Source organism: Diuraphis noxia, unplaced genomic scaffold, assembly GCF_037042655.1.
Source record: "Diuraphis noxia isolate RWA-SAM2 unplaced genomic scaffold, SU_Dnox_SAM2 contig0001, whole genome shotgun sequence".
Classification (NCBI taxonomy): Eukaryota; Metazoa; Arthropoda; class Insecta; order Hemiptera; family Aphididae; genus Diuraphis; species Diuraphis noxia.
The window spans coordinates 69,507,964-69,535,114 of record NW_028301711.1 but is presented as its reverse complement, the minus strand read 5'-3'; the positions used below and the strand labels follow the sequence as shown (position 1 = coordinate 69,535,114).

The 27,151-nt window shown below is 27.5% G+C and overlaps 1 protein-coding gene and 2 pseudogenes across 1 annotated transcript; 2 read left to right on the top strand and 1 right to left on the bottom strand.

Annotated features, from left to right (window-relative positions):
* Window positions 1-70: 70 nt before the first annotated feature.
* Window positions 71-21,864, top strand: LOC149061467 (uncharacterized; annotated as a pseudogene).
* Window positions 13,295-17,564, bottom strand: LOC149061469 (uncharacterized). Its single transcript, XM_089216554.1, has 5 exons — window positions 17,251-17,564; window positions 16,382-16,553; window positions 15,445-15,553; window positions 14,804-14,940; window positions 13,295-13,459 (listed from the first exon to the last, which is right to left on the bottom strand). Exons 2-5 carry the CDS (start codon window positions 16,545-16,547, stop codon window positions 13,422-13,424), a joined length of 450 nt encoding a protein of 149 aa, XP_089072680.1. The 5' UTR covers window positions 16,548-16,553; window positions 17,251-17,564; the 3' UTR covers window positions 13,295-13,421.
* On the top strand, window positions 17,355-19,089 carry LOC149061468 (uncharacterized; annotated as a pseudogene).
* Window positions 21,865-27,151: the final 5,287 nt, after the last annotated feature.

The following is a 27,151-nucleotide window of genomic DNA, read 5'->3' as shown; positions in this document are numbered from 1 at the left end:
TAATACAACAAGCTAATTTTTAATTTTATTAATTTCCAAACAAATTATAATTTTGTACATTATTGTATATAAATCATTATTAGCATCATATTCAACTATATAAATACACCTGTCAATATGGTATAACATTATTTATAATTTTTTCCTATATTTTATCCATTATTTTCCTTCTATCTTAATTATATATCACAATTTATATGAAGAATTTTAATTATTTATTCAGGTGCTTATTAATTTATTTTAATGATTATTAAAACAGCATACCATGATTTATGTTAGATATAATTGATTAAGTTTTTTATTTTAGAATGTGGACACTCATACATTTATATGAACCTCCAGATGCAAAAACCCCGGATTTAATTCCAAATGCATGGATAATCGATAATGATACATGTTGGTACCCTATGTCATTTCGATTATCTAAAATAAAATCACTTGCTAGAGAAAAAGCAAAACCAAATACAAATGATTGGGAAAAATTTAAAATTGAAATAGTTGAGAGCAACATAGGTATCTAATTTACTATATTTATTTATTGTAAATTTATTACATTATTGTTTAAACTTATTATTTATTAATTTACAGATAATTATGATTATGGTATAAAACTTATGTATAAATTGTTGAAAAACAAAAGCAAAAAAAATTTACACTCTGATGCTGAATTGAAAGGACGTGGAATGAGAAAAAAATTAAAATATGAAGATCATAATACTAAAAATTTATTTTCTAATTTAACATCTGACTCTGATAATTCTGATGAAGCTTTCCATATCAGTATCAAACAGAAGTCATCATCAACAACCCAGTTAGACTATCCGAATTTTCCAAAAGAAAAAAAAGGTATTAATATGATTACATTAGTTCAGTAGTGAGTTATTATTATTATTTCTAGGTATAGTTTATGTTTAAATGATACATTTTTGTTTTTCTTAGAAAATCATAATTTTGATGAATGCGCTGTACTAAAAGAAAAAACAAGCACTCCCCGCCAAAGCAATAAGTTAGGTATGTATAATTAATAGACTTAAATAAAATTATTGTGATCATAAAATTCAGAAATTAAAATAACACAAATGTCAAATTCTATTTTTGTTGATAATGGGAATATATTTTAATAATTCAAATGAACTTGCTTAAGAAAAATGAGATAATTATGTAAAATGAAATACCTACAGCTGATATTCTAATTACTTATTTAATAAAATGTTGTGTAATGTAATTGTTTAATACATTTTAAATTAATAATAAATGTAACTTTCTTAATCAACAGGATTATCTGCAATAAATACAAGTACACCATTAGATAATCATCAATTAATTGATGCTGATTTTGAGACTCCTCATATTGGAATACATAATAACTGTAAGAATATTATATAACGTTATATTAGTAAATAAATTATGGCAGTATTTTATTATAATAAAATGAACATTTTTTATAAGTGAATTATTTATTGTAATTCAAGCATTACATAGAATAATTTACTTATCTTAATATATTTTTAAAGTTTTTACATTTTTTTGAAACTAAGTTAGATTTTGGACTAGTTGTTTATGACTATTTCTAATATTATTTATAATTATTGTTTAATTTAATTTTAGATGACTCAGCTCTAAGTAATGTAAACTGCAAATTAAATAAGAAAAATAATCATCATTGTTCGTTTGAATCTCAAAATAACAATACAAACAAAGATGAAAACTATCAACTATTAGTATCGTTGGGACATCAACTTTGTCGTCTATCTAATAATAAAAAAAAAAAATTATTATTATTTAAACTACATAAATTTGTATGTTTATTAACACTAAATGACAATGTATTATAATGTTAGATATGAAAATATATTAATTAAATATTTTAACAATTACAGCTGACTTTATGAAGTTCAAATCAAACATGAATTACTTAAAACTGGAATTAACTTCATTCATTGAAAATAAAGAGGCTTCAACACTTCAAAATAATACATTCAATCAGGAAAAAACTGATGATGTTTTATCAACATTCCCAATTAATGACAAGGAAAAGCTTTTGACTCTCGAATCAAAGCTCGCATTTTATGACCTTGGATATAGTGATAAATTGGTACCTACCTATCTATAACTTATTTTATAAGCATTAAATTATTGTGTTAAATAATGTTTGTTTTTTTTATACATGTATGAATAACAGTTGTCAACATTTATGTTTGCTTCTGAAGGGAAATAAATTTCCAAAGTAACCAATAGTTTATTGAAAACAATATTTACTGATAAATTTGCATCTGCCTTTAGCTGGAAAGGTCAAAAAGAAAAAAAGAAATTAGAAAATTATAAAATTTTCAAAGTTATTATAAGTAAGTCATATTATTATTTTTTTATTATTATAACATATTATTGAGGTAAACATAATTTGTGTAAATATTGTTTTAGACTGTGTTGGTAAAAAATTTCCTAATTCAGAAAACTACAAGATGGATGTCATTGCAAGTGTAATGAATTGGTTTGACCAAGCACCTACTAGAATTCTTAGGTATGTTTATTATACATATAATAATATATAGTAGTTTTTTGCACTATACACTAAACATTAAATATTTATGATACTACGTCAATAATTTATATTGATTTTTGAAATTTGTTTTCTTGTATTATAATGGAAGATATATAAGTTTTGTAGGTTCTGTTATGTTATAAATACTGAGAATGTATCAGTTTTAACTAAATTACCTAGTTTCTTATAATCTTTTTAATTTTTGTTGGGTGTTATAGCTTAAACATTGGTATTTATTATTAATTCATTTAAATGATAATAAAATAAATAAGTGATATTATTTATTCTTTCAATATGATAAATTTATTAGTTATAACTTATAAACATAATAATATGGCATTGAGTATATTTTATATTTCTTAATCACATCATTATAAGAACTGGTTTCTGTGTTGAGAATTATAGCCATTAATTTTGAAACTACATAATACTTACATACTTATCAGTATATTGTACCAATAAGTGATAATTTTTGAAAAATTATTAAACTTGAATTTTCACAAGTAGCATATATTATATTTTGAATTTATTTTATATTTAGACTGGGCCCAAGGACACAAATAATTTATGTGTACATATTTATAGACATAGTATAAATAAATAACTATCATCTTTATACATCAATATCTAAATAATACATTTTAATCCAAATATAAAATTGTATTATAATTATAGTAATATATTTATGCTGAATTTATTTTTGTTTTGTTTGATATAGAGACGAAAAAAGAAACATAAAATCTACTGAAAATATGCCAGCCGCAGGACTACTACAATCATCATCATTTGATGAAGATGATACTATATAATTCATTATTCATATAATATTATAATATACTATTAATTATCATTATATATTTAGTATTATTATATTTTATAGCCTGGGCTATATCAAATATATTATGAATGTTATTTTAAAAATAATAACAGTTGTTGATTTTGTTTATTTTCCTGAATAAAAAAAAAAATATTGCAAAATAAATAATTATATATTTTATGTAATTTTTATGATTTAGCATGTGGATGTCAATTTTATTGTTTCCGTCAAAGCTATTTTTACCTATATTATTGAGATGGAGTTTAAGAACCTTTAGTCTGTCTATATATAGTTTATATATAGATCTGATAATTTATACACATCATCTTATATTATAGATGATATTTGGGTGTTTTATAAAAAAAAAAAACATTTTAAAAATACCTTAAAACAATAAAAAAAAGATATTTAAATTATTAAGAATGGTTTTAAAAATATTTTTTATCATTGAAAACAAAATGTATTTACAACCTATTTAAAATGTTAATTAAACATTTTCAAAGTAATGTAAAAGCGGCCATGAAGATATTTAAAAAACATTTTTAATAATATTATTATATATTTTTCATACATTTTTTAAAACGTTTCAAAAACATTTCTTTGCTACTTGGGTAAATACCAGTTAATCATTGAGATTATGAATGAAATTTGGACGATGCACACCATTGACTATGCCTACATTAGATTGCCCACAGAGTTCATATTACGCATTTAATCCTGGTTCGATAATTTTTAAAATCTCAAATAGTCCTCCGTCGATAGCTATTATTTTGAAATTACCTGTAAACTCTATTTAAGATCGTACCTAATTTTCATACTGTTACTACAAAAATATATTATTAAAATTAACTTTTGAATTTATAACCATATGTAGTTTTTTGGCGCTTCCATTAAATATCGAAGACACATTCACTATCACTTATTCATGGCGATATCAATAGTATATTCCCCTGGTAGTTACATTTCTTTTCAGACGAACTAAATCGTTTGAAATTCATTTGAATTGTTATTGTACATAACTTGAATCACATCACTTATTTTACAGTTTTATATTGACGTGCTTAAATACAGACAATCCATTATGAAAACTGTATATTGTTGGGAAAAATTATATTAATTCAAGAAAATGTTGCAAAAATATATAATTATGTGTCTTATAACAGTTTGACATTATGCTTTTTTCATTTGAATACCATGAGGGTGTATTTTAAAAACAAAATTTTGGTTTCAATGAAGGTTGGTATTAAAATCATGTATATTTATAATTACATGCTATAACTTTGGCTCGAACAGAATATCAAGACAGTACCTAAGTTGTACACGTGTGTCCAGACATACTAATTCGTAAATATATACAAGTGTTCTACTAGCAGCCAAAATATAAGCAATATTTTTGTTTTTATTTTAATAAAATGTGCGATTAAAAGTAGATTCTAAGATGATATGATTAATGTTTATATATATATTTAATTTTCAAACCATTTAGAACTGAATACGCCTTCATCAGGATTACCTACTCAGTACAATCAGTACATGTTACACGTCTAGTGTTTCTGGTATTTCAATTCATTAAATGTTATATACTGTTCAACAAATGGTTTTTTCATAGAAAATGTGGTAAAAAATTCTTAGACGAATCTTATTAGTATATTATTTGTTATTCGTTCCAGCCATAGTGTATTATTTAAACTTTTTTTATAAACATATCTAATGTAATAGCGGTGATGTTCATTTGTTAAATAAAAACGTGGGATAAATACCAGTTAATCATTGAGATTATGAATGAAAGTTGGACGATGCACACCATTGACTATGCCTACATTAGATTGCCCACAGAGTTCATATTACGCATTTAATCCTGGTACGATAATTCTTAAAATCTCAAATAGTCCTCCGTCGATAGCTATGATTTTGAAATTACCTGTAAACTCTATTTAAGATCGTACCTAATTTTCATACTGTTACTACAAAAATATTTTATTAAAATTAACTTTTGAATTTTTAATCATATGTAGTTTTTGGCGCTTCCATTAAATATCGAAGACACACTTATTGATGGCGATGTCAATAGTATATTCCCCTGGTAGTTACATTTCTTTTCAGATGAACTAAATCGTTTGAAATTCATTTGAATTGTTATTGTACATAACTTGAATCACATCACGTATTTTACAGTTTTATATTGACGTGCTTAAATACAGACAATCCATTATGAAAACTGTATATTGTTGGGAAAAATTATATTAATTCAAGAAAATGTTGCAAAAATATATAATTATGTGTCTTATAACAGTTTGACATTATGCTTTTTTCATTAGAATTTAATCTAAACGTCGTTCGTACCACACGTCCGTTGACCGTCGTGCGCGTACACTATCGCCCTCCGCCTATCGCGTCATTAAAATTAATGAGTTCTAATTCAAACCATATTTCTCAGTTTAATTATATTCGTTTTCCGTATTCCACACGTTTAAACAAAAATATAATCTACCTGCCACCACCGTACTTTAACCGGCTGTAGGCCGCGACCTGCAACTTATCAACTGCTGCACCATGCAACGAAATAACTCAGTCACAAGTAAATCTAAAAACAATCCGAAATTATCTCCGTTAGTTATCGCAAATACTGTTTCTTGTACGACGCAGGTCGCAACCGCTTCACCCGCCTCTTCGGCCAACAACCAAGAATGGAATATTGTTGACACCAACAAACGCATTAGGTCACCCAACAACTCTACTTCGCCTCTCACAAAAAAAACAAGCGATCCGTCTCACTTCTCCTCACCAAACCGTTACTCTCTACTCAACACAGACGAAAATAATATAGATGATATGGATATCGTAACAGGCACATAAATCAACGAGTCACCTCCTCCACCACCTCCTCCGCCACCAATTTTCTTGACATCTCCGATTAATTTCGTCACTCTTTGTAAAAACTTAGAACAAATAACGAAAAACGAGGGCTTCCTCTGCAAGTCCAACTCAAAAACCATAAAAATAAACCTTCACTCGGCCAGTTCTTACCGTGCCGTTATATCATTGTTCAACGAGAATAAACTTGAATACCACACGTACCAGTCACACGAAGAAAAGTCCTACAGAGTTGTTATTAGGAATCTGCACCATACAATTCCTACTGACTACATTAAAGATGAAATTGAAAAACATGGGTTTATGGTAAAAAATGTCACTAACATCCTAAAATCCCAATCAAAAGAACCCCTCCCACTATTCTTTGTAGACCTTAACCCATCTCCAAACAACCAAGACATCTTCAAGATAAACAATTTATGTTTCTCTAAAGTCAAATTCGAAGCCCCACACATCAGACGGGATCTAGTCCAATGCCATCGCTGTCAACAGTACGGCCACACTAAATCATACTGCAATCGTTTGCATAAATGCGTCCGATGTGGCGATAACCATACCTCAGACCCAGGGCCGGATTTAGAACAAGTGCCGCCCTAGGCCCTTTTAAATATGCCGCCTCTACCCCAAGAAAAAAAAATTGTAATTATTACAAATAAATTTATTTCATTTTAAAGAAATTAGGTCAATAGTCATTATAAACAAAACAAATAATAATTATAAATCCTAATTAAGTTTTATGAGGAATAGAATTTTCGTACAGCATTTTTCCAATCATTAAAACTAATAGTTACTAATGTTGATAAATGTGCACTTCCAAAGAGTCGACATGGTGCACAAAACACTGTACCAGTAGATTTCGAAAACACTAACCATGGTCGTGACTGTACTTCACCATTTATACGTGTTCTAACAAATAATGATTTATTTAAAAATCTATTTTTGTCAGGATACTCACGTTTAGAACATGTAAAATCATCATTTAAATTTTGATTTATTCCGTGTTTTGCCACATAATCGCGAGTTACATCATTAATAATCCATTTAGCCGGATCATTATAATCAATATAAAATGTAGCCGGATCCATATTTAAAGTAGAAGTTGTTAAATTATTAATGACCAAATCCGATTCGCACTTACTCGTTTCAATCTCTTCTAAATCATGTTGATGTTGTTGACCATTATCAGGTGCATTCAAAGAAGACGGTTTAGCAGGTTTAAAGAAAGTACTTAGTTTAGGTATTTTATTTAGAACTTTACTCTCTTTATATTCTTTATCTTTGGCTCGCTTTTTATACTCTGAACCACTAAAACGTTTACGACCGTCACTCATAGTGAAAAAATGCTAAATACTGGAAATTATTAATTATTATTTATTAAATATATTATGTTGTAATATGCACTCCCGACAATGACGAACAATAAACTAAAATGAATTGTGGTCGTGTGCGATGTGGATACACAAACACAATATCTTTAGCCAATTTCTATATATATTATATTTTTATCGTAATTACTTTTAGGAACAACTTATATTATTATATACCTAGGTAGGTATCTTATCTTTATAGCTCACATTACGAGAAAATTGATTTCGGGTTAGTGACATAATTCAGTTTCATGCGCCCGTATATTTTACATACAGATATCTAAAAAAAAATCATATAAATATTTCATTTATTCATATGATTCTTTTTTTATTTCTTACAAAATTTGCCGCCCCAAAAAATTTGCCGCCCTAGGCTCGGGCCTCACGGGCCTAGGCGTAAATACGGCCCTGCTCAGACCAATGCTCCAAACCCAAGGACCTCCCTGCTAAATGTGCACTATGCAGTAATGCTCACCCGGCAAATTACAGAGGCTGCACGGTACACAAGGATCTCCAACGTCTCCGAAAGAAACTTCAACCAAACTCCATCTCAAGAGAATTAGCCCAAAATTCAGATTCATCTCAAATCCAACACAACAGTCATCCTCATCACGAAGCAAGTCAACATCTCAACAACGCACCCACAACTACTCATAACGAGCCCATTAACACCCAGCACACATCATATTCACAAGCAGTAATAGGTAACAAATCAAAATCAGATTTTAATAATACCAACGACCATATTCCCAATCAAAAATTATCAAACCAACTAACATCGTTCATTTCCGAATTTAAAACACTAATTTCTCCCCTCATAACACTTCTCAATCCTCTAATAACCCTTCTTACCTCATTAATAAACAAATTAAGCTCCAACAATGGAAACTAACTTTAAACTCAAATTACTCACATGTAACGCAAACGGTATTACACCCCACAAACTAGAACTACAGACAATCCTTAGTGATCTTAATATAGACATAGCCATGATATCCGAGTCTCATCTTACCCCGTCAAAATCTATCAAAATACTCGGATAAAGCTATTCATATATAAAGCTTCATTTTATAAAGCTTATCAAAGCAATCACCCCGACAAAACGGCTCACGCTGGCTCCTTGATACTTGTTAAGAATAATTTGCCCCATTCCTCTCTTCCTAAAATCAGTGAAACTTACATCCAAGCAACAAGCATTCTTGTTCCCGTAAATAAACATATAAATTTGACACTCTCTTCCACCTACTGCCCCCCCAGGACCTAAAATTAGCTCAGTTAACTTTACAAATTTCTTCGAATCTCTAGGTAAACATTTTATCGTCGCCGGTGACCTAAACGCTAAACACTCCTCTTGGGGTTGTTTTTCAACTAATACAAGAGGCAGAACCCTACTCAACTCTATAGCCAACTCCAATATAAAAATTCTACCCCCACCTCACCCCGCCTATTGGCCTTCTCATCGGAACAGACGTCCAGATATTCTTGATATCTTTATCACAAAAACACCAAACAACTGCATTACCACGGTCACTAACACTAATGACCTTTCATCCGACCACTCACCTGTTATACTGGAGTTTGAAATACCCTCTGCGAACCCTACCACAAATCTCCAAGCTCTCAAAAAAATACACTGGACTACTTTTAAAAAACTCGTTGAAATTCGCACTCAACTCAACTCATCCCTAAAGTCAAGTGACGATATTGATGAAACAATTCAAAAACTCACGATAGACATTCAAGATTGCACACACTTGGCAACATTTCATAGTCCAATCCACCACGAAAAATACCCACTACCGAATCACATAAAATTTCTTCTCCAAGAAAAACGAAAAGCCAGGTCCCGGTGGCAAAGACACAAATACCCCATCGATAAACAAACCTTCAACCAACTAAACAACAAACTAAGAAAAGCGCTCTCACAACACAGTTCTAGAACTTATCAAAAATACATACAGAACTTAACAACTCAACACTCTTCCCTCTGGAAAGCGACAAAAAAAATTCTTAAAACCGTTTCAACTCCCTCTCCCCTTCGGAAAGAAGATAACACATAGGTTGTCTCAGATACCGATAAAGCAAACCTATATTGGAGAGCCCTGAATAGACCAAATGCAGACGTGAGCCACCAGAGTCAGTGCAAGCACCTTCACGCCAGTCACCATTCCAAATTAATCATTTGGACTTAGAATATTTTCAATTAAATCATTCATGTATCAGTAATAATGTTTTGTCCACATCGCAAGCAAATAATTGTATAATAATTAATCACAAGTCAAGTTATTATACTTATTTCACCCAAACCATCTACCTCAACACAAGTCGTTCGTCCTCCTGTATGCTGGGACACTACAATATTCAAATCCAGATTATGTATTATCTTATGTGTAAATGTATTAGATTACACAAAAATAATTTAAAAAACAGTAATTTTAATAACTTACTATAATATGACCACACTTCTTCAATTATTTTTGGGTTTTTATTACTTATGTCTGTGTAATGACTCACGACAATGCATAGTTAATTCCTGTTGTTATTGTCAATTTTGATTGTAACAGTATGTTGATATTCAAAAAGAGATAGAAACCTTAATGAATATATTAGATATCTAAGGAATACTCAATTAGATCAATAATGTATAATGTACTGTGAGTCTTGAGCAGGGTTAAAATCTTGATTGATCTAGTTTCATAATTGTAACAATACAGTCATCAACAATTAATAATTTATATAGTGTAATATAAATAAAGTAGTTTAATTACACGAAAATAAAATATCATTATCTTTATTCAAAAAAGATCAATTTAAAAGTATATTTTTTATCAAATATTGATCAAAAAAAAATTGTATAAAGTATTACCACATTCTTGATATGTTTACACTTTTAATAATTAACACTTTAAAATAAAATTTCCATATAAACACTGCAGTAATGCAGTATACTTGTATTATGTTTATGGTTGACTGTTTCTTTCCCATAGTTCCGAAGCTATTAATTATAGCCCCATGGTGGGGGGGGGGGGGTAAGTTGACGTGTATCAAATCGAAATAGTTCGTAAAGGACGATTTTGGATTCAATCCATAATTGTATCACAAAAATACCAGAAATCGGTATACCCTACTATGCTGTACTCATATTATTTTTTATCGTAATAAGGTAGGTAGGTAGGTACAATATGACATTTTTATTTTTCGGAAATACCTAGAATACATTTTATTTAATATTCAAAGATTATACATACGAATCAGTTTATAACTGCATTATTACACATTCAATAATCGAAAACAAAAAGTTAAATAACATTAAGAAACTTTGAAAAAATATAGCGATAGAAAAATATATTTCTTATTTCAATGACATTCAATTGTGAATAAAACTTAAAACGTTTAAAAGTATTGAGAGTTTGGTGATACAAATTATCTTTGTTTTTGTATTCTTAAATAATAGATAGGTAGTGAAATATTCATCTTGATAAAATTCAATACTGCTCATCTACCTGAGTAAATGGCAATAAATATTTATTTATTTTATTGCTATAATATTATTATAATCTGTAAGCTATTTATGAATAAAAATTCCCATCGTAAATTTCAAAAACCTTTCTCAAATGTCCGATAAAAAAAAATTGAGGTCGTTAATTGATCACTAAATTGTTATACGTAACATAATAATTAAGATACCAGTGTTATAGACATGGTGGTGCTGGTGTAGTTGTAACCTTCCCTCCCAACCCTCAAAGTTTAAGAAAATGAAAAAATTATTTCTATACCTTGTCCGTGAAAGTTACTGCAATTAAAAATTTGTTAAAACAGCCATCAGTAATCAGTAACCGATAAATAAAAATTCTGGACACTCAAAAAAACTGTGAAATACATATAGGTAGTGCTAAATAGTAACCAATAATTACTAGGTACACAAAATCAATTTTCTATTGAGACTGATAATTGATAAACTGAAATTAATTATTATTTAGGTATGAAAAATGTATATATAAGTTACTTGACAAAATGTAATATAGTGCAACAAATTAAATGTAGGTTTAATTTATATATAGCTAACAATGCCAATCATGTTATTTTTTCATTTTTGTAGTACCTATGTTGTTTTATTGAAAGTACTAATTTAAATATTTTGGGTAACTCTTTTTCAATTTTGTAATCATGTCATTAAAAATAAAATTCTGATTTTAAATGTGGAATGAAAACAAACTTTGATTTTTGGAATTTGAAAACATAAAAAGGTACCAAGGTTTTTTTTAATCAAATTAATTTAATTACATACCAACCAAGTTCATCCATGTACAATTAAAATAGTTATATAAATCTATATAATATTAAACAAAAATTAAAATTTACAATTATAATATTATTAACAATTGATAGTTAGTTTGTATTAAATGGTTCAGTTTTACAGTAAAGGAACTACCTAATACATAATGTACCTACTATATCACATACAGTAATATCTTTTTCGTATAAACTATTAGCTTCAATTACTTTAATATCTTATAAACAATTGTTTAAACAAGATGTCATGGTCAATATAAGTACCAATCGGAAATACAATATTATCGGTTATAATGGTTGATAATTTTTAACAATGCTAAAATTGAATAAAACTGACTGCTAGAAGATTTAATTAAAGGGAGTCCACTATAGTATAAATAAACAACTAATCTATTGAAGGAATGTAGACTTTTTAAATGTATTGTTTGTGCTATATTTTAAGAGTATGCTACACCCACAAGTAACGTCATTAATCATTATCATATTGGTTATCAGTTTTATCATATAAATTCTAGGATTATAATTTGGTGTCTTGGTGAGCCAAGGTTGATGTTAACTAAGAAGTAAGATTTAAAATAATATTATCATAATAGAAATCACAAGGTATGACCACATCAAATGCCATTTAATGGTATGTTAGCACACTACATAAGATGTACATATGTAAAGTATAAAAAGTAAAGAAGTTGAAACACTCAACACCCTAGACACATTATTGTAGGCCACCCAAAACGTTCACTTCCGTGATGTTCAATATTTAAACACACCAGCAAGGTATGAAGTTACAAAATATTCAAAATTTTGGACTCTTAAGTCATAACTTTAGACCGGCGAAGAGTGTCGCTTGTATAAACAGATATATATAAATATAATGTTCTATATTGAAATATTCTAGTTTAGTTTTATATACGTCATAAGATAAAAATGTTGTTTAAAAATCATAATTCAATTTGCTTTATTCAAATTATCTTATTTAACCAACCTAATATGGTAAAATTGCTTCCTAAACCAACCAATGAACAAATTATTTTCTTTTTATTATATTAAAATAATAATCAATCATACATATTATGATTTCTTAAAATTACATTTTGTGGTACAATTTTAGTTCTTTGTTCTTTAATAATTATTATTATTCTAACTGAAACATTTACATCGAATGTAAATTACTAGTGTATGATAAACAAAACAAATAAAAAATAATAAGTCAGAAAATCATGTATAAAAATAAAAATCTTATATTATTATTTGAGTTTGGTAATAAAAACTAATTTATAATTGTTAAATCTACATTTACTTTCTTATACATACTAATTTAAGTATTTGATACATATTATATTATTATTATTTTATTTTGCACTATAAATTAAATTGCAATATAATGTTTAAAATTGAAAAATAAAATGTTGGGATATCTATAGATAGTTCATATATGATAGTATATCATATTAATAATTTAATTATAACAAAAGATTGAAATATATTTTTGAAGCTGCAATATAATGTTGACAGTTGCTTGGTGTACTTGTTACTTATCCAATTGAAGATATTCCAATACTTGCATCACTGAAAAATTGAAACAAATTATTAAATCAACTTTTAGTTTGTGGATTTGGATACTATTTAAGTGTATTTATTGCTATGATTATATACATTGGATGGGTAATATTGAAATTATGGAACATTAGATGTTTATACGATGATACTCGCTTAGAGCCATTTGTAGATAATTTATTTCAACCTATTTGTGTGTTTGTGTGAAAAAATATGATATCATCAATTCCACCACACTATATTTTTATTAAGATAATTATAAGCATCTAAATCCCTCCAGTACAAGAAGCTTTAAGTGCAGTAGGGCAGCATTTTATTTACACAACATTAGAAGGTATGTTTTGAGTTTTATATTTATAAGCTAAATTTTTCATTCTAACTATATACTCAATGTATCATAACTAAACTTGAATTTGAACGAAAGAGGTTAAAATTTATTTTGTTGAATCCGAGAGCATACTTAATGGTATTTGAGTTAAAATGGAACAAGTAAAAATGTAGTTAGGTGTCCTAAATTCTAGGACAAGGTGTCAAGATATAAGAATATTGTCATTTTAAAAAATAAAATTATTTTTACTATTAAAAATAAACTATATTGAACTGTTTATAAATAGTTTTGTAAGAAATCACAATAACGTCTAAGTATCTAGTTCTATTTCAACAAATTCCAAGGAATTCAAATGCACTCCAAGACCCTTACAAGCCACTCATGAGCCCTTTAAGGCTGCATCCGAATTGGTTCCCGATATTCTAGGTTGGCGGCACACGTCCGAATTGCTTCCCGATACAGACTTACGAAAAAGCAAAATACAATATAATATAAATGAAATATTTAATATTATAATTAATATTTTAAATGAAAAAATTGGTGAATTCTTCGATTATATTTTAAAAATTATATTGAAAAAGATAGCTCACTTCCACCAACAATGTGGGCTGAATGTACCAGTAGTATAGAACGAACTACTAATTGCTGTGAATCATTTCACAGAAAATTCAACAGTTGCTTTTATTCCGCACATCCGAACATATAAAAATAATGAAATCAGTAGATTAAAATTTTTTTTAAATGTTTGTTATAAGTTTTTACCTCAATAATAGAAAATAATAACTATAAAGAAAATAAACGAATTAAAAAAAACGATATACCGCATATATTTATTATTAGGTATTTATTTTATATTTTTAAATTAAGATTTTAATTTTTTTTTAATGTTTGTTATATATTATTTATTAAGCCAAAATTTTAACAACTCGGGAACTAATTCGGATATACCCTTTGAAAGAACCCGGGAACCAATTCGGGCATTTCAGAACCAATTCGGACACTCCGATTTAAAGTATGTAGGTACTTACGTAGATCAAAATAATAAAATAAAATATTAGTGTGATCCGTTTTTCGGATTTTAAACGTAAATCCCGGTTTTGGTTTTGGAGTCGTAGTTGTAGTTGAAGTAGAAGTTGAAGTTAAAGTTGTAGTTGCAATTGTAGCCCTGGAATTTATACATATTAATTAGTTACTGAAAAAATTACATAAGTAATTTGAAATGTAGTAGAATCTTATATAGATACATTTCTATTAAATTAAGTTAGAACATTTTTTATTATTAACAGGTTAACCGCCATGTGTACCATCTCTGGTACATGGTTGATTTGCCATTCGTATTCTAATTTTACCTAAACAAATTAATTTATAAGATATTAATGGGCTAGTCGAAAATTTGTTTGTCTAGCGGGCTACGAAATATTTTCCTGTGTTAAAATCGTATTTAAGTGTACCATAGTAGGCACGCAAAAACATATTGGCAAAACAACAAGTGTACCAAAAATGGCACACGTAGCGCTTTTGGCAATGTACTGAAAAATAACGTAGCAGTTAACCTGTGAAGTTTGTAACTTTGTTTATGAATTTATCGTAAGTTTATTTTTATATAAATTTTGTTGAATGGTTAATTTAAGTTTACAATTTTAGATATTTTATTTATGTTATTACATACCATTTCGATTCAGGAAGGCAATAATGATCTTTCAAATATTTCCTGCTGCACGGAGTTATTTTACAACACTCATTAGCGATAGCCCTTTTAGATTTGAACGAGTGACTTCCTGAAAACAAAGGTAAATCATTAGCAAAGACAAACATTTTTCAATAAATCTAACTAAATAGAATATGCTTATAATAAGTTAACATGATCATCAGATTACCATTTACCATATTTCTTTTACATTTTATTCAATTTTAAATTGTTTTAATTACAAACTAAAATATACAAGGAGTAGCAAGGAAAGGGAAGATTAGAACCCCTAAAATGTTAAAAAATTTAAAAAAAAGTTTGCTTTTTAGTTCTTAATGTATTATATTAGAGCATTACGAGAAAACATAATGTTTATTTCGTCAAATCTACATCAGCACGCTATGACCATAATGATAAATCAAAATTTCTCCGTATCTTAGTAAGATACACTCGATAGTCGATAGTGTCAAAATAATCGATTATTTCGATTAATCGATAGATTTTGAAAACAAAATGTATAATATTTACTATATTCTTAGTTTTACGATATTATTTAATTCGCTATTTGTTCGATAGTGAATTGGATTGATATAATCGATATCATCGATACGACTTATACCACCATCATGACTCCTGTGGCTAGAAACCTTAACCGCGGGGGAGGGGGGCATCGCAGTCTTTGAGAAAGATTTTAAATGATCTAACTAAGTTATGAAATTTTCGTTTTATTTTTTCATACTTATAAAAAATGAGAAGAAACACAAACCCCGATAATTAACTGTGTGTGTGTGATAGGTATCTAATTTTGTATTCTAGAGTTCGTTGATTTTACAATTAATATAAACTTTATAGGTTAATTTCGACCAATAGACGATACTATTATAATTAAGAATAAGGTACTATAGAAAATTATATTCACGTGGATCTTCGTTGTAGCGGCCTTTGCAGATGATTGAGAGCTCAACTGCGAGATTTGATCCACAAAACCTGAACGGAGCTTCCCAGTACGAACTATTATTAGCGATAGATCCAAGAATTAAGTCAACGCACAAGCTCAGTACCAAAATAATCAAATTGAACTTCATGATTTTCTGAAATAATACACAACATTATACGATGTGACTATAATATGTTAAAAACCTGCAGAATAAAACTAATACGTTTTTGATCTTGATTATTGTTAAATTCATTTGTAAATTAATATTATTGATAAATTAAATACTAAAAATAATATTTTTTTATCACACAAATATAGCATATCTTATGCAATTTTTATGAAATTATCGAACGATTTTTGTTATATAAATTTAAATTGTTGAAACCTAGTTTTTTTTTAATTAATAATAAACCAACTAATAGGTAAGTAACAAAAAATATCATGCTAAGTATCAATATATGAAAGCCTATGTTGATAGGTACCTATTATTCATACTTGTATAATTTTTTGGCCGTTGGTAGGTTAATTTATTCTACGAATATAAGAAATATATTTCTACTGCATTCTATTTATTTTAAGTTAGGTTAGGTTAGACTGCACATAAAATTATTTAACGTTAGGTATTTAAAAATTGAAAACTAATTTAACTGTAATTTTCCATCAGAATTTACATAAGTACATACTAATTGAATGTAAATCTTTATTTCTAAATAAATATATTATATGTTTTGTTTGTGAAAAATATTTATTCAATATGTATCTTGATTAACTTTATATTAAATTTTACCATTGAAATTACCTAACAATAAGACCAATAAGTAGTCTGTTGATAGTATATAAGTATAACATACCTTATTAGAGGTACAATGTCCGTGTAGGATATAGTAGATAGTTCGATTTATCTGGTAGAAGACTAGAAGAGTAACAATAATATTGGACGAACACTGCAGTCAAAATGAATTGTGATCATTCGCAGTATGGTGTAGTTCTGTGTCCTGACGCAGCTCTCGCCTAAATATATAAAGTTATTATAGATTGAGAAAGTAGTGAAGAGGAGGGGATTGATAAAACCACACACTTGTATGTGGTGAAAAAGGTACGTTATAGGCTATAGGCCAGGAGTTCCCAAAGTTAACTATTCCCCCCTCCTTGTTGATGATTCTGAAATTCAAAGAGTCCTGCTTTAACCTCTGCTTTACCAAGAGATTCTAGGACATTATTGAAAACATCCAAGACTAAATTTTGTTCAAAAATAGTTTTTCCTGGAAAATATATCCATATAGGTTAAAAAAAGTTCAAACATACACGTGATACCAATTTTATTTGGGATATATTTTAGATATAAATTAACTACAAAATAAAGTGTTCCCAATTGGTTTATATTTTGGTAAAGGTAAACCTCATGATATGGATTGTTACCTAGAAGAATTTGTTAATGAAGTCAATTATTTATCAGAGAATGGTATTTTACATCAAAGTGGAAAAACAATTCCAGTAAAAGTTGTTGCTGTCTGTTGTGATGCCCCTGCAAAGGCAGACATTCTTGGTATAAAGTCTTTTAGTGGGTATAACTTTTTATAATATTGGTTAGATACAGAATTTAGAAAAACTGAAACGTTACTTACAAAAATCCCAGGACTGCATTTTAACAACTCGTTTGTTTTAGATATAATGCACCTTGTTTATTTAGGAGTAATTCGTACTATGATTTTAACATGGAGTACAGGAAATGTTCCTCACAAGTTGTCTAGCCAACTCTGTCTTAGATTATCATCATTATTAGTTGAATATCGTTCATGTGTACCTATTGAAATTAATAGGAAGCCAAGAGAACTGAAACATTTCTTCGTTTTGAAAGCTACTGAATTTCGAACATTTTTGCTATATTTAGGACCAGTTGTCTTAAAATCTGTTTTTACTAGTAAAAAATATGAGAACTTTTCAACTCTTTATTTTGCAGTGACTATATTATTGTCACCTAAAATGTGTAAAGATAGTGGATGTGTAATTATGCCAGATCATTACTACAGTATTTTGTTGAAGACTTTATTCATCTGTATAGTAAAGACTTTATCACTCATAATTTCCACGGTTTAATTCATATAGTAGATGACTCTGATTACTATTCAGGAATAACATCAAATTTTACTTTAAAAACAATATTTGCATTTCAATTTGGAAATTATTTGCAAAAAATTAAATCCATGGTGCGAGGATATAATAAACCAGCTGAACAAATTTGTAATCGATTAGGTGAATGTTTTTTATTGGAAAACTATTTTGAAACTCCTCGGCAATCATCATTATCAAAAATATCAAATATTCACTGTGATGGTCCTCTACTAGCAAATTGTCGTGGACCACAATACAAGATTCATATGTTTCAACACTTTCAATTAAGAATAACAAAACCTGATAATTGCTGTGGGTCAAAAAATGGTGATATTATAATGGTGCACAACTTTGCTTATTCAAAGTCACTAAAAACTGAAGTTGTCATTGGTAAAAAATTTATATCACAAGAAGATTACTATTCAGTGCCGTGTAATAGCTCATCACTTGGAATTTATGTTGTTCAACATTTATCCATCTTAAAAATGTGGCCAGTTTCAGAAATTTGCTTAAAATATATATATTTCCCATACAAAAACCAGTCTTATATTGTCTTACCTTTAATTCATCTATGTTAAATACCTATTGTAAATGTAAAGATTATTTATTAGGATAAGTATATTTTGTACTTTAAATATTAGGTTATAAGTGTTAGATTTCTGAACAATAAGATGGAGAATGTTACTTCTAAAGCATGTAAAATATTTGTTAATTTAATTTAAAACTTAAATGCTGAATGATGTAAATTTAATGATTATGTATTCAGATTTCAGTTACATATATATATATTTTATTTTAAGTTTAAGGTTGTTTATGTTTGCTTATGAATTGAGGCCGAGCATAAAATAGAAAAAATATATAAATTTGTTGTGTTAATAATCAATTAAATTGTTTTCTTATTACTGCAATGTGCAATTAATTACAAAATTATCATTGACTACTTTTTATAGTGCTATTTTTATGCCCCAACAAGTTATTATTAACCTATATCATATAATATTTGAAAAAAATACTTATATCAAAATTGATTTATTCTTATATAGGTGATTATGAAAGAGGATACAAAATTATGATAAAAGCAAATAAAAAACAAAGCGAGTCAAATTTAGAGTCAGAATTTGAAATGAGAGGTAAAGGTTGCCAAAATAAAACAACTTCTTCAAGGCTACTTTTTGAAATTAGTAGTAGCAATGAGGATATTGCTCTGGATAAAAATGATCTACATCCTCTGACCAGTTCTACTGAAATCCTAGAACCACAAGCCAGTTTACGACCAACCAACATTGATCGTCAGTTTCCTACTCCTCCACCTATATTGTTGAAATCTGCTACAAAGAGGACATATAATTCAATATCAACATTGTCACCTTCTACTTCAAGCTCAATTTCTAGTGCAATTATGAGTACTCCAGTTGATAGTGATAAGATTTCTAAGTCTGTATGTCCTTTAATAGGTACACGTTATAGTAAGAACGAACACTGATGCTCTTCATCAGACCTGTGTTTCATTTATGGTGAGTTAAAAATCTTAAATTATTTACTGATTATTTTTAAAGTTATTAATTTTAATTGTACCATTATTGAAGCCAATATTATGAAATTAAGAAATACTGTTTCTTATATTAAACATCATCTCATTGATAATAAAGATACAACCGATGATAAAAAACCTGTAGTAGTATCTAATTATGAAATGGACAATGTAGTATTTCCAATAAAAAGTGAAGATGGTCTTAAAATGTTAGAAAAAAAACTTGAAGATATTGAATATTTCCACAAACTGGTAATTATGAAATGTTTAAGGTAGCTAGTAGTTAAATTAATATTTTTTTTTTGTTATTTATGAAAGTTTTAACTAATGCATAATAATATTTTATGTGTTAGTTAAATTATATAACACATTTTGATTTAATATTATAGTACATACCTAAATTCTTTTAAATTAATAAGCCAAGGTTAGTTTATATTATTACTAGAAACCAATTTATAAATTGAAACAATACATATATATATATATATATATATATAAATAGTTCCTAAATAAAAATTCTCTCCTAAGTAATATAATTTCATTATTCCTACCTATATTAAAGAACATCACTATACTAAAAACAAGTACTTATATAATATGTATACAAAACAATATATATAATATTTTAAGCACATAGATATATTTAGGGTTATGAAGAACAAAATTATTAAATACTATTGTAAGTTATTAAAAAAAATTGTGTTTATCTGTGTCACCCATAGGCTCTATATATAGCGCCAAAATCTCTGAATCTATCAACTCATTATCTTGATAAATAATAATTTTTTCAACTTTGGATTTTTACTAAAACATTGTAATTATTTTAGCTACAATAATACACAAATAAACTTAAAATCAAAAAAAAAAAAAAAGTTAGTGTTGTGAATTTGTGATATCCTTTAATAAAATTATATTTTCTGTATTTTAAAATATGTTTTAGACCATGTATTCATAATGTACAATTAACTTAATAGGTGTCCACAATTGCATTTACCAATGGTGGGATAAAGAGTTTATCTAAAATGACAACATCGACAATGAGAATAATGTTTTTCGATGAATTTATAGCAGATTATAGTTGGAAGGGGCAAAAAAAAAAAGTCTTGAAGCAAGTCCAATTCACAAAGTTATAATAAGTAGGCAATATTCATATCAACTATATTTTATTATTTACAATTTTAATATTTGTTAAGAAGTTTCACATCCTTGAATTACACACAACATTGTTAATTTTCTAAGGCTGATTCTTACAATATCCAGTTAAAGTTGTCGGACTCTTATAACCTCCGGAATTCTGCCGGTAATAAAATCTGTTATCAGTCTGTTAGCATTAACTGATTTAACTGACACTACCGTATATTGTAAGAACGACCCTAACAGTAATAAAGAATAATTTTGAATAGAGTTATTAATGTTTCATAAATCTCGTAGTAAATCACACACTTTTATAATATAATGTTCAAAATTGTAGAGAAGCTTGTTTCCAAATTAAATGTGTATATCTCATATTTTGTATTAGGTACATTATTTTATGTCATATTATATTGTTTTATACTTTTTTATTAGGTGCGATATAACACAAATTTCCTACCACTACAAAAGCTGGTATTATAGAAATCATAAGCCCATAGATGGCTCAGAGCGAAACCAGAATTAAAAGGTACACATTTTCAGTTATTTTATTTACATTATTATAAGATTTAAATTAAATATACATTTTTTAATATGATTGTATTTATTAATTATAGAAATGCCATTAAATTATCTTTAGACTACTGCAGCAATAGATGATGATCTTGCCACATCTGACCAGCCTATCTGACCTGACCAGCATTTTTTAATGTATAGTCTTATTTACAATTGTTTAATTGTTACCTATTCGTTACATCCAAGTTCAGTTATTATTATTTTTATTTCATACTTAAAAATTGTTTTTTTTATATAAATAATTATACCTATGTATACATTATAGGTACAAATTTTATTATATACTTATATTGTTATTTGTTACATCCAAGTTTAGTTATTGCAGTTTTTATTATATAATTATACTTAAAAGTTGTTATTTTCTTTTAGTAGTACTAAAGTATACCCTATTATAGTATACCTATTACTTATGTATACATTATATATATTTTATTAAGTATATATATTATTATTTTATTTTGTATTAATTGTATACATATTGATATTATGCTTATAACCATAAAGGTTCTTTATCATTTTATTTAAAATTAATTTTTTTTGTGTCTTTCATAATATTGAATTATAAATTAATAATTTTTTTTTTTTTTAGTAAACAATTTCTTGCAATTCTATATACATAGGGTGTGTATAAAAAAAATTAACATATGTACCTACCTATAATAAGCTGAAAACACTGCATTTTTAAACTGCATATGTTTAAAAAACATTTAGAAAGTTTTTAAAAAATATATTAAAAACCTTTTTTGTTTATTTAAAAATGTTAATTAAACATTTTTTTTATATGGAAAAGCGGCCATCAAAACATTGCTATATATGTTTTAAAAACCTTTTTTTATAATTTTTTTTTATGTTTTTAAAAACATTTTTTAAATATTTTATTGCTCATATAATATATTATAATTCTCTTTGTACAATTTTTTTATCTATGATATTTTCATTGCTTAAATAAAAGTTATTTGTTGGAAACGAGTGGGATATGCATTTTGGGAGTGCTTTATAATATAATATAATCATACATTACGGAGGATAAATTATATGACATTATTATTTTTTTTTTTTTTGGAAATTATTTTCGATTGCGTCATATTGTGATGGTGTTGTGTAGTCTTTCCCATATCGTGTTGTTTCTTTATGCCCAAACATGGTCATAATTTAGAACGTAGACAGTGAAGAATGTTAATAGCTTACTGCGGTGATGTGTCATTTTTGTATATTTGTTGTGATGTAATTGTTTAGGAATGTTGGTAGTTAAATATTTCTTATACCAGGTACCTACTATGTTTTAATTGTGTCTGATTTTCTACACCTAAATATGTTTGTTATTATTGGTTTCATCATTTTATACTTCTATCTATTTAATTACAGAAGTACAGAGAATATTATCTACTTTTTAGTATAATACATGATAATAATCTTTTTATAGGCTATCTGTCTTGTATATTTTTATATTTTTAAAACATTATTATTTGTATAAGTAGCTACTAATTAAATAAAATTTTAAATAAATAGAGGAACTCACTATCACTAACTCACTTAATCAAATAATGATTGAATTTTGATAGTTCTATGGATAATAAATAATTGTGCATGTTTCTGATTATGTACAATTTTGTTTTTATGTGTAATACATAAATATTGTAACTAATCCCACTAATATAAAAATTAGATATACTATAGAGCTTAACTATTTTAAGTGGTAGTTACTCATATGGGTTTAATTAGCTCAGTATGTTTTCAATCAAAATATTTCGTCATTAATTAACAAAGTTCGTAAATCACATACCTATTTTAATACGTCTGTCAACCTTGGACATACTAACGACATTATATTAATGACACCTAATATAATAAAACATTAACCACATTTTTTTAGTGCTGTAGTTATCTACATAAGTATACACTAAATAACATTTAGACAATGGAATTTACAAGGGTTGCCAACCGTCCTACATTGGGCAGGACTGTCCTACATTTGTTAGTACTTAGATTTGTCCTACGCGTCCTACAAAGCTTTACACTTTTTGTAGAACAATCCTAAATTCCTACATTTTACAAAAATAGACATTGAAATGTTGAATGTTCTTTATATTATTATCACAATATGTCAATATGATATTATTATCGACGTGATAGAAGATTATCATAGACTCTATGACAGGGGCGTACCCAAGGGGAGGGTTTTCGGGCCTGGACCCCCCATGGATTGACTGGATTTAAAATTCATAAGGTGCAAACCACTGATTGTGTAATAATATGGTTGATATAGTATATTTACATTATTATTATCGGTTAGGTTTATTTTTATTAATACTACCCTTAAGTAGTGCATTTACTGAAAGAGTATTTTCTGTTATGGATTTTTGAGAGAAATAAGTGTTCAACAGCTCTCATAAAATCTGAACAATTAATTTATTTTAATTATAAAGAAGACTGTTTTGAATTTTCTTAGTCAGTAAAAAAGAACAAAGATTTAATTAAGTTGGAGAAGAGTCAATATAAATATTCCTTCAAATGATTATTTTTGTTATTATTGGCTATTGTTGTTTGTAAAAGTCTTGTTTATTATTTTTTATTGTATAAGTTTTCATTAGATGCATAGTTGCATTTACTGAAATTTTTAAGTTTGTTACGAATTAAATAATATATGCTATTTAGTATTTATTATAGTTATTATTATATTAAATTCTGTTGATTACATGATTACACTGATTACAGTATGGTTTATTAAACTATGCTATGTTTATTTAACTATTAAACTGTTATGTATACATATAACAAGTATAAACTGCCAATTGTCATAATGGTGGTATTTTTTTATTTTTATTTTTGGTTTATCTAGACTGCAGTTCTCCCCCTCCCCATTTAAAAATTCAGGCTATGAAACTGAAACTATGCGACTATGGTATATAATGTGAATGAAAAAAATTGTCCTACATTAAACAATTTTAAATTGAATTTAGTGATTTCCCACGGTTCTAATTCTATAAATATTCAATATTGATCAGCTATTATTTACCTACCCATTTTTCCGGAATGCAACTATTATATTATTCAATGGTTCCGTTACAATCGTTGTCCGCTGTCTTCTCGAGGTGTAATCAGAGAGAGTTCCTGTTCCAGCTCCATAATTATATCTGGAACATCCCTGTCCATAGTTGCCGACCAATGCATTGGTCCACGGACTAAAATAGTGTACAATGCGACACTGTTCGCATGATGTGTTGCATCTCATAAGGAGTGTAGGTGAAAAATACATGTTCTAAACTCGAGTGCTAGAAGCATACCGATTTTATTGTGTATAAAGTACCGATAGCAGTACATGCGTTAATACATCATAATTGCATAACCGTTATTGTAGATAGCAGGTAGGTATCATAGCTATTATAGCTATGTAACATCTCCCTTTTTATATATAAACAAAACAGATTACCTATAGATTGAGTTTACAAAAGTGAAATAATACATAATGATACAAATTATAAATTAAGCTTAGTTGAAAATACAACACGTCGCTTACATATCCAACTAGGCTTCGAAACAACATTATCTTTGTTCAAATTATACCTGATCTGTTTACCGGCAGGCCGTAAATGTACAATATTTCGTAGTTTATTATTACCCGTGTTATCACTAAAAACATATGATCTGGGCGTATTGTTTTATTGATGATTTTAGCTGGCTTCCAAGTTTTAGAATAAATCTCTAAACATAATATAGTTTTGTTTTCATATTTTTATTTTCACGTACTAATTTAAAATCATTTACTAACCATAGGCTGTAGAGCATTGTTTAAGATTGGAATTTTCGATCTTAAAGTGCGACTCATTAAAAGTTGTGCTGGGGAAAACTTAAAGCCTATGATAGCACTGTTTCGATATTCTAACAACATTAATTGTTTATCAACTTTACCTTCATCCGATATTTTTAGTATTGATTTCGCAATACTTAAACCTTTCTCCGCAAGTCCGGTAAATTTTGGGTATCTAAGGCTTGACGTAGTTATAACAAATTCCCAATCAGTCGCAAAATTCTGAAATTCATTAGAATTAAATAGCATACGACATGGAAATCTGTTCACGACAAAGCAACAAATGGGCCAAATAGAGTTGTGCGTAGTCTAACAAATAGGAAATTGTCATTGAATACTAGTAAGACCTTTTACATGACGTTCACTATAAATAGTACTCAAATCCCTATAAGTGATTTAAAAATTCACTTTTGTGAATATAAAAGATAAGGTTTCAGATAAGCTTTTCGATTTAAAACAGACTGGTCTGCCTTCTTGTAACAAAACACATCCATTAGCAAATTTACTACTATCTGCCTGTATGATCACGTATTTTGTGTTATCATAGTTTCTAAGTACGGAGGGACTAGCAATTAATGTTTTAAGTTTATTTACACACTCATTATGTATTGATGTCCACACAAACTCATTATTCTTTGTAAGAAGATCTCTTAGTGGCTTAGTCAACATTGCCAGATTAGGAATAAAATTTCCGACGTAATTAACCATACCTAAAAACCTTTGCAAATCTTTTATAGTTTTTGGTACCTAATACTCGAAAATAGATTTAATACGATCACTATCTGGTTTCATTTTAAAATGTATGTCCAAGGTAATTAACTTTATCTACCTTATATTAAATTGCGTTTTTATTAAATTTAATATTATTTTTCATAGCCAAATCTAAAACCTGTTTTAATGCACAATCATGTTGAGTCTCAGTGTTACCAAAAACTAAAATATCATCAAGATATTATATGAATACATTTTCAATACTTCCGAACACTTTCATATTCCATTTTTGACATATTTCAGCTGCATTATTTATTCTAAAGGGAAGTCTATTGAAACAAAAAATACTAAACGTGCATAATTTAGAACTCTCTAAATCTAATTTTTTATTTTATTTATTTGTTAACGGGCTGGGCCCTATACAACAGTTTAACATAATACAATAATATATAATTTAAATAATTAATACAATGACACAATTAAATTTATATAAGATAATAACTACAGAATAATAAGTATAATAATGATAATAAAAAAAATAAAAAAAAAATATATATATATATATATATATATATATATATATATATATATATATTACCTATATATATATAATAATAAAATGTATCAGTTTTGATTTTATTTGCCAAAAACCATCTTTCAAATCAAAAACAGAAAAAACTCTTGCATTTTTCAGTTTTGACGATAAATCTGATAATGTAGGTATTACACAATATTGACGAATTATATTTTCATTTAGATCGCGTGGATCCAGACATAATCTCATACATCCATTTTTTTTTTCAACAATCAGACTAGTGATTATTGTGACTAGTGATTTATTTATTTTAATGGGTGATTTAAAAAGTCCATCTTTTATTGTAAT

Excerpts from the sequence above, each read along its gene's own strand:
- LOC149061469 (XM_089216554.1), bottom strand. The coding sequence starts at position 16,547 with ATGAAGTTCAATTTGATTATTTTGGTACTGAGCTTGTGCGTTGACTTA. Across the intron at positions 15,554-16,381 it reads CCGCTACAACGAAGATCCAC|GAAGTCACTCGTTCAAATCT; the intron begins GTGAATATAATT and ends CTTTGTTTTCAG. Across the intron at positions 13,460-14,803 it reads ATTTTATTATTTTGATCTAC|TGATGCAAGTATTGGAATAT; the intron begins GTAAGTACCTAC and ends TCAATTTTTCAG.